At 39.0% G+C, this 9,838-nt stretch overlaps 1 protein-coding gene across 1 annotated transcript in view; it reads left to right on the top strand.

The window, feature by feature from the left end:
• The window catches only part of LOC105451697 (dynein heavy chain 2, axonemal), a 55,148-nt gene that overhangs the window by 33,396 nt on the left and 11,914 nt on the right, over positions 1-9,838 (top strand). Inside the window, exons 31-47 of the mRNA XM_011692306.1 lie at positions 459-596; positions 848-1,018; positions 1,337-1,628; positions 2,459-2,550; positions 2,661-2,864; positions 2,960-3,165; positions 3,459-3,644; positions 4,176-4,395; positions 4,480-4,646; positions 5,027-5,247; positions 5,320-5,429; positions 5,538-5,653; positions 5,728-5,828; positions 6,531-6,709; positions 7,137-7,436; positions 8,294-8,581; positions 9,538-9,728. Of these exons, the coding sequence (XP_011690608.1) occupies positions 459-596; positions 848-1,018; positions 1,337-1,628; positions 2,459-2,550; positions 2,661-2,864; positions 2,960-3,165; positions 3,459-3,644; positions 4,176-4,395; positions 4,480-4,646; positions 5,027-5,247; positions 5,320-5,429; positions 5,538-5,653; positions 5,728-5,828; positions 6,531-6,709; positions 7,137-7,436; positions 8,294-8,581; positions 9,538-9,728 (3,182 nt within the window). The remainder of the gene's footprint in view (positions 1-458; positions 597-847; positions 1,019-1,336; positions 1,629-2,458; positions 2,551-2,660; positions 2,865-2,959; positions 3,166-3,458; positions 3,645-4,175; positions 4,396-4,479; positions 4,647-5,026; positions 5,248-5,319; positions 5,430-5,537; positions 5,654-5,727; positions 5,829-6,530; positions 6,710-7,136; positions 7,437-8,293; positions 8,582-9,537; positions 9,729-9,838) is intronic.

Here is a 9,838-nt window from a genome sequence, read left to right as displayed (position 1 = left end):
GTGTGCTCTTCCGATCTATTCTTGTTTTTTGTCATCAAAAAATATAAATTTCTCTCAAACTATACGGTCAATTTAGATGAAACTTTGTCAAAACGAACTTAAATGTTTACTTTGTAAGTATAACAATTTTAAAATTTCTATCTTATATGCAAATATTTCAAATTAAAAGAAAATATCTAAAAATATTTCAAAAAAGTTCTGTGTGTATCTGTCATGTAAAATACTATACATTTAGAATTAAATATCTTCAAAATGGTACAGTAAAAGTCAATGAAATTTTTTTTGGATATTATGAATATAATTAACTTTTGTATCATGTATGTATTATGGACTTGTCTTATATTTCATCAAACGCTGGAACCTTTTTATTTAAATCACCTATTTCATTTATTTAAAAAAATTTCAATATTACTTTTCAATACCAAGATTTACTGAACATTCTGCTTTCCTCTTTGTAGATTTTTACTTTGTACTCTCTCGCCCAGCAACAGCTTAGTAAGCAATACCATTACGACTTTGGTTTGCGAGGTATAGTAACGCTGACTCGGTACGCCGGCAAAAAGAAACAGCTCTATCCCAATCTGCCTGACGAGGAGGTGACTACTCGTAAAATGAATGAATTTAATCTCTAGTAAAAATTTTACTATCCATTATCTCAAAAGCGACAAAAATTTTTGCATAGATGTTAAAGTAGAAGAACAATGGGTTTATAAGGCATTTGTTTTATTTTATGCGACTACATTTACGTGAAACATTTACAAAGCAACGTACGGAAACGCAACAGTTTCCCGCGCTGCTTGGGACTTTTATCGTGGAACTTGCATCAACCAAGTTGAATGTTATCTAGATAATTATTCTCGCCATGAAAGATATGAATGTCGCCAAGCTTACCTCGGACGACCTACCGCTATTCCTCGATATCACCACAGATCTTTTCCCCAACGTAGACATACCTACCGTGGATTACGAGGAAATTATCAGTTATATAACCAGCGAGGCAATCAAGTTGAAGCTGCAGGTAATCTACTTAGGAAGGATATAACTTCGCTCGCCCGGAAGCGAGCCTGCAATGTTCGTATTTTTATGCCATAGCCCTAAGGATATTTATCGAGCATTTATCAGCATTAATTATTCAATGCTGATTCAACGCTTACAAATATCAATTTGTGTACATCAAGCTGACGTATCCCCTCCGGATTATCGTTCTTCTTAGAATTTATTTCTCCGGCGTTGGCAAAAATATAATTATAGAAACTGTGTTTGGATTAATCGCCGGATGAATCATCTAGCTGGCTACCTCGGGACTAATTGATTGCCTAAATTGTCCGGATTGCAGCCAATTCCCATGTTAGTGACGAAAGTCATTGAGCTGTACGAAACGAAGAGCTCGCGTCACTCAACGATGATCGTCGGCGCGTCGAACACCGCAAAAACCGCAACGTGGAAGATTTTGCAGAATACGATGACGACAATGAAGAGCGATGGAAAGCCGGGCTTTAACACCGTTCACGTACATCCCATTAATCCTAAGGCACTGAGTCTCGGTGAACTCTACGGCGAGTACAATCTTTCCACCGGAGAATGGCACGACGGAGTGATATCGTCCATCATGCGGAAAACTTGTTCCGGTAAAGCGCTTGATTGATTGCAATGTAATATGTGTAATGTAATAAGTATGTTAGACGCTAAAAAGCAGCGAATTCATTCAATAGTTTACACGAAATAATTGGGAAGTGTCTATTATGCGCGTCGAGATATATATCTATAATACTTACTTCACAATTTAGAATATTACGGAAAGGAATCATTTTGCTGAAGCTAAAAATAATTTTATTAGACCATCAAAATAATTATGTTGTATCTCAACATTAATGAGCAAATTTAAAAAATTTTAATTCTATAAGCAACCTGTGTCTATAAGAGTTTACATAATCGATATAACTATTTTGATGATTGAACAAAATTATTTTTAGATCTGTATCCAACTAAATTTTTTTAAGATCTTTCAGAACAAGATTGTTTTTTCCGTAAAAATTTTGATTCTAGCAACAGTTTGAATAATCAACAATTATTTTGATAGTTGAACAAAATTATTTTTAGATCTGTATCCAACTAAAGTTTTTAGGGTCTTTCAGAGCAAGATTGTTTTTTCCGTACAGAATATAGTTTATACATAAAATTCGAATAGACGCTAATTTACATAAATATACAAATTTTATAAGATATTTGTTACAAATATATTATAAATGTGTAAATGTATAAAATAAAGCATCAGTTTTGCATCATGACACATGTTAATATAAAAGTATTACTCGCGGAATAATTGGATAATTATATACTAATAATAAGTAAAACTGGGAGGAAGGAAAAGTATGAGCAAAATCATTAGAACGAAGTCGCTAACGCGATTTATGCCCGGAAAACATGTCACTATAAAGCTCAACGGCTCTTTTGACAGAGGACACCGTCGACGAAAAGTGGATCCTCTTTGACGGACCCGTGGACGTTGATTGGATTGAGAACATGAACAGTGTCATGGATGACAACAAGGTATACTTCGCCCTTCCTTTGCTGCTCCTCCGCTTTTTTCTTGGGATGAAATTGCATAAGGGCTAACTGGCGCATTTCCTGAAAAATAAAAAAGAACACCGCGTTTTCAGGTACTGACGCTGGTAAATAACGATCGTATCGCCATGCCCGACCAAGTCTCGTTGCTTTTCGAGGTGCAAGACTTGGCTGCTGCCTCTCCCGCGACCGTCTCCAGAGCGGGCATGATTTATAATGATTACAAGAACCTCGGTTGGCGTCCCTACGTCGATTCGTGGCTGCAGAAGTACAGCGCCAAGCCGGAGTTCATCGACGAGGTGAGACGCCACGCCGATCGAGAGACCGGATAATTGATTGAAAAGTATCGCCCACCGACCCAGTTTTACAATTTCATTTACTTTTCAATCATCAGATGAATCGGCTGTTCGAGGGTCGCGTCAACGTCACGTTGGGATTTAAGCGGCGGAATTGCGAGGAACTCGTGCCCGTTCCCGAATTAAACGCCGTTCAGTCGCTTTGCAAGCTCCTCGAAGTGCTCGCGACGCCGCAAAACGGCGTGGAGTTGGGCGAGGATCGCGACGCTTTCTCCAACATATGTAAAATGTGGTTTTTCTTCTGGTACGTCTGGCTCTCCTTGAATTTTTCTCTTAAACACTCGCTCGCGTCTCGCAAACTTATACACGTGACGCGACGACCGCGCGCGCTTCAACGAGGCGAAATTACGAATTCGCAGCCAGCATCCGAGCACTGCAGTTCGAATATTAACCGTTGCTGCCGGACATTTCCAAGTGACACTGATATTGCAGTTCTCCGGTGGTTTGCAAGTCATATTAAACTATAAGTTCCGAGTTAATGACATGGTAATAGTGTTTGAGAGCACTAAATAACTACATTCAGTTCTGCGTTTGCAGCATGATATGGTCACTGTGCGCCGCGGTCAACGAGGACGGCCGCCAGAAAATGGATAAATTCATAAGGGAAATTGAAAGTTTCTTTCCGTTACGGGACACAGTCTACGAGTACTACGTGGACGCGCGTATGCGTACTTTCGTTTTATGGGAGGAAAAATTATCGCCCGCGTGGAAATTTCAAGCCGGGTAAAACGATAATAGTAATTCAATTATAGTATGTTCGCGACGTGCGAATTTCTAAAAAATTGAAGAGTTTATTGCAACAATGGGCTAAACCCATTGTTACAACGTAATCGAATACGTGAATTTGGTAGAAATAAATGTATTATTATTTTAACTTTATTGATCTCTCTGGTTTTACAAAATGTGTGTTAGTCCACTGTTGCAAGCTCTTCAATTGTGAATTGTTGTCTCCTATCTTTGCAAAAGTTATGCGATAAACTGCAATCTATTCTTTGGTATTTTTGACCAGTAGTTTATAATATTAACTGTTTAATTATGTGACAGTACATAAATAACTTTGAATTTGACGTTGATTTGATAATTTCTAAATTTTAAATTATATATCGATGACTGAAATAAAATTCAAGTTAAATTCTATCGTATATTTTTTACATCATATTTAATCACATCCGTCAATTTAAAAATTACTAAATACGGATAATTTATTGTGCTATCTTTCAACGGCATCTAATATACTCTTGATTCAATTTACAGTCTACCATTCTACAAGATAATAGTACCTACCGTAGACACGATACGATACGATTACATCGTAAGTTCTCTTCTATCGATTGGTTTTCCGGTGCTCGTAGTGGGTCCAGTGGGTACAGGAAAAACGTCCACTATCCACTCGGTACTTGAGTTTCTAGACGACACGAAATACGCTGTTCTGCTTGTAAATATGTCGGCCCAAACTACATCCGGTAACGTACAGGTAAGGCTCTGAACGTATATCGAATGGATAATAGTCTTAAATATTGAATGTGATCGTTTTACATTGGATGTCTTCTTGGTTCAGGATGCAATAGAAAGCAGACTGGAGAAACGAAAGAAAGGAATTTATGTTCCCATGGGCGGTAAGACTATGATCGCTTTCATGGATGATTTTAATATGCCCATGAAGGAAAAGTACGGATCGCAACCACCGTTGGAATTGATTCGGCAGTGGATCGATTACGGATTTTGGTAATTTTGTAGTAAAATATAAGAACATGCAACAGACAAAAAAATCTGAAAAAAAAACAGCAAAGAAAGCATAACGATGTTGTATGAAGGTTGCATGAAATATGCTAAAATTACGGAAAGAATGATTTTGTTGAAAACTCTAAAAATTTTGCTGAAAACAGATGTGAAAATTAATTCTTGTTGAATCATCAAAAAATTTTGTTGGAATGTTAAAAATTATAAGCATTATTATAAAATGTTTTGATATTCTAGCAATTATTTTGACTTTCCTACAAAATTATTTCGATTATTGAACAAAAATTATTTTCAGATCTAAATCCAGCAAAATTGTTCTTTCCGTGATGGTTTGTTGCAATAAATGTACAAAATATTATCGATAGGTACAACCGTCAGAAGCAAATGAGAACGTACGTTGAAAAGATACAATTAATAACTGCGATGGGACCACCAGGTGGAGGCCGCAACGTCATCACGAATCGATTAATCACGAAATTCAACGTCATTAACATGACTTTTCCGAGTGAGAGGCAGATCATAAGGATTTACGGCACGATGTTGAGGCAACAACTTTCCGAATTTCACACCGAAGTGAAAGGGATATGTAAGCGCAAAGTAACCGCCGATTGAACGTAATTGACAATTACATAAAATAATGTTTTCTCACCCATCGCAGCGAACGAGATAACGGCCGCTTCGATCGATCTATACAATCACGTGGTGCAGAAGATGCTCCCGACTCCAACGAAGATGCATTACTTATTTAACTTGCGGGACATTTCGAAGGTAAAAATCGCATTGTGATTAAAAATGGACGAGCAATTGGCGGTAATCGCGCGAGGATAGATGTGACAGCGCGGGCACAAAAATTAGTATCGATCCCCCCGCGTACAGGTCTTCCAGGGGCTGCTGCGCAGCCACAAGGACTATCAGTATTCGAGGCAGACCTTCCTCCGATTGTGGGTCCACGAGAGTTTCCGAGTTTTCTGCGATCGGCTTATTGACGAGAAGTAAGCGCTCAAGAGGCATTAACTTAATTTGGCCTGGGATACGGGAGAAAAAAATGCTGAGCAATTTCTTTCAGGGACAGAGAGTGGTTCGTGACTCAGCTGAACGATCAGCTCGGAAAGTACTTCGAGCTGACCTTCCACAGTGTGTGCCCGGAAAAGAGGTGCCCCGTTTTCGGTAAGCGCGCACCAATACCATCACAGTGTTAATGTACTCCGTTCACCATTTTATTAATATGGATTTGTAATTAATATATGTACACTGCCGTCGAAGAGTTTCCGCACAATACCTATATACACTTGTCTTCTCGCGTCTTCTTGAGACTTCTTGTATGTGTTTCTCTTCAGCAGTATTTGACTCATGGTATACCAAATTATTTACATAACACACATAAAATTGAATATACCGCGGTTCAATCATAAAATATGCCATTTTACGTTTCCAAAAAATCAATTTTATTAATTAACCGGCTCGCACTGACAATGAGAGGCCTCGAGTCACTTTCAAATCAGAGGATAAGTCCCTAGTTTTAATGTAAAAAATGAATAAAAAGCTCACCGCACCGGAAATTCAATCGCGGTTTAATAAAAATCACTGATGAACATCAGATCGGTAATTACTGAGGGATTGTTTGCACAAAGCCAGCTTTTGAGGTAGAGTTTTCAGTAAAAAATCACTTTTCCGGCGCGAGAATAAGACAAACAGACTTCAGTGGGCTCAAAATTACAAAGGCTGGACATCGAATTTTCCCGACTTATACTCCTGTCCGGAAACTTTTCGATGACGGTGTATATCTAATTATTATTTTATTATTGCGTTTGGGAAGAATCGAAATACACACTTTAAACTCTCGAGACACTTTAAAATAACTGTCTACAGGCAGTTTCATGAATGCCTGGAATATATATGAAGACCTTCCTGATATCGGTGCTGTAAGGCGCTACGTGGAGGAACAAATGGATGAGTACAATGTTTCTCCTGGCGTGGTGCGCCTCGATCTCGTTCTGTTTCGCGACGCGATCGAGCATGTATGTCGCATCGTTCGTGTAATATCGCAGGTTAGTAATTCACATGGCGTGTTTCATATAACGGTAACATTTTATCCGACGCGATGGTATACGTTGTTAAAAGTACAATGATGTTATTACACCTTTATACTATATCTTTTTTATTAAATTCGATACCCGATTCTCTTAATTTAACCCTCAGCTGCAGGAGCAGTAGTCTATATTTCCCGATTCTGGATTGCGATTTTGGAAAATTTCCTGTTGACCTTCGGAAACTGCTGTGGTGGGGAATTAGTAGGTAGTGGGGGTATTAAACTTTCTTTAGCTCCTACTCCTCGATTTCCTTCCTATCTTTGCGGCTTGTAAATGCCTAGCGTTATTACAGCCTCTGGATGTACTACGCCCAGAACTTCAGTTGAGGGTTAATTAACGTAAAAAAAAAACGCCATAAAAGTTTGATATTTGTCCTTTCCCGTAGCCTCGCGGTAATGTTCTTCTGGTTGGAATCGGCGGTAGCGGCAGACAATCACTTTCGCGTATCGGCAGTTACATGTGCGAACTGTCCACCTATCAAATTGCCATTACGGCGCAATATAGGACATCAGAATTTCGTGAGGATATCAAGACTCTGTACTCAATAACCGGGGTGGAGAACAAACCGACCAGTTTCCTCCTCAATGATACCCAAGTAGTCGAGGAGCAGTTTCTGGAGATTGTCAACAATATGCTGAGTACTGGCGAAGTGGCTAATCTCTACAAGAGCGACGAAATGGAGGACGTAAGTCGGTTAATACGCTCCACGCCACCGTCATTTCATCTCCATCCGTATATAATCCGCCGACGGTTACTCTGTGTAGGGCGCTTTCTCTTGGAAAAGAGAATCAGCGAAATTAAAAAGATAACAGAAGTACCATTTCCAATTTCATATAAAATTTATATCTCGTTTAATTATTCTCCGTCTCGTATTCTTCTTGCTATTTTTATATCATAAAATACCTTGGAAGTTCTTGAAAGATATTTTTGTAAATTAAAAACACAAGAATGTTTTAATCAAATTGTTATAATTAATATTATTTAATATTATGCAAACATATGTTTGCATAATATTACTCTGCTTAAATTAATACAATATTGTTCACTAGATCACCGAAATTATTGCATGTCAAGAATATTTGCATGTCAGTATATTTAAAACATTTCAAATCGAATTATTGGATTAATCACTTTATAAAGCAAACTAGTCTAAAAAATACATGAAAATTTTTTTAAATATAAAAATTTGGAGATTATATTTACAATATTGTTTACAATATTTTTATATTTACTATTATTTTTAAAGCAAATATGAAAAATGTGCATTGCTCCTACAATTTTTTTATAATAACCCTTTTTTATTAATTGAAAGCTATGTAAATGAGAAGTACAGCAAGGTAAATTTACATAAACGATGCAAACAAATATCTGCACGTATCGAGAGTAGTTCAAGAGTGAAAATGTTCAATGTAACAGATATATACGTAGTTCAAGTGGTTTACATGTCCCAATATTTCTATAAATCGCATTCGTCTAACAATTCAACTAGTACGAAAGTAACGCAGGAGCGGGCTGTACTCAGGATATATTACGTTTCCCCAGATTAAAAATAGACTATCGAGGGAAGTAACGAAGGCTGGAAAGACACCAACGAACGAGGCGGTATATTCCTTCCTGATCGAGAGGGCGCGTGCCAATATGCATTTGATCCTGTGCATGAGCCCGATCGGCGATGCCTTCAGGAACAGATTACGGCAGTACCCTTCCCTGATCAATTGCACGACCATCGATTGGTTCTTGGAATGGCCGAGAGAAGCCCTCCTCGAAGTTGGCAACAAGTTCCTCATGAATCTCAATCTGACGCTCACTATCACCGGCGAAAATAAAGTGGTAGGTACGCCTTTCCCCTTTCCGCGCGATCGATTCCATTCGATTCGATTCTTACGATCAACGCGCGTTTCCTACCACCAATCTTCCGCCCCCCCCCCTCCCTCCCTTCCACCCGCTCGCTCTCTCTTCTCGTTCTTCTTGCCGACCATTTCAGCGAATCCGATTATTTTCCCATCTACGGTTTGCCCCCTGATGATACGGACGTCTGCCGCATTTCTTTCCGTTCGACCGAGGCTGAGATTGGTCGCTTGAATGCCTCGGAGAACGCTTCTGATATTCATAATTCGTCAAATTCTGCCTGAGAAGGCTCTGCACTCGTTTCGATCTCGCGAATAAAATTGCATCGAAATAGTGCGAAAAATGCGCAGGAATATTGTCGCAATTAGACAAATACGTCAATCGGTCATCCGTACACAAATGTTCGATCCGTGACCACATCACTGACAAAATCCACAAAGTTCTTTCATATTTTTAATACGTATATAACTACCGTAATGAGTTTCCTTCGTAAAAATCTCTTCTTAAACAGCGTCCCATTTTCTAGATTATTTATTATTCATGCAGCTTTTAGTCTTAATGCATTTATGACTCCTGGTGCTATTACGTCCCCTATTTAATATCACAAAACGGGGGATACTTTCCCTCGTCATAATATTCACCGGATAAAAAATTTCGAATGGAACGGATAATCAGGCATCTGAAATAATCATGTACTAAATGCGGTTGGCTTTAATTTGGAGAATATTAGACGGTGAAGCGAAAATGCGTATCATAAGGGATCGCTGTTAATCCTGGTGTAAAATGAATGGCATTTTATACGGAGCCATTTTATTACGTCCACTCGCGTGCGAGCGCGCGAGGCAAGGATAGGGAGATAGGGGTGCGGCTGGTTAAAAAATTTATACTACAGGCGACCGTAACGAACGCGAGTGTTACGAGGATGCACTTTTCTGCAGGAACCGCGACCGTCCGCGACGGCTGCACCACTGCCGCCGCTGCAGGACCGAATGCGCGATGGAATTGCGGCATCATTCTCCCTGATCCACGACACAGTGTCCCAGTTCTCTCGCAGAATGGCCGCTGAAATGAAGCGTTACAATTACGTGACTGCCGTGAATTTTATCGAGCTGGTGGCCGGTTACAAAGAGTGAGCATCGAACGAACTCGCGATACCGACTAGCAATAAGTTATAAAGGCTAGACAACGCAATTATACGTTTGATACAGATAGCATACGTGGAAAGAACGATTTTGTTGA

This window comes from Wasmannia auropunctata, unplaced genomic scaffold, assembly GCF_000956235.1.
Source record: "Wasmannia auropunctata unplaced genomic scaffold, wasmannia.A_1.0 LD336047.1, whole genome shotgun sequence".
Taxonomy (NCBI): domain Eukaryota; kingdom Metazoa; phylum Arthropoda; class Insecta; order Hymenoptera; family Formicidae; genus Wasmannia; species Wasmannia auropunctata.
The sequence above is the reverse complement of the archived record's forward strand: the minus strand, read 5'-3'. Positions and strand labels throughout refer to the sequence as shown.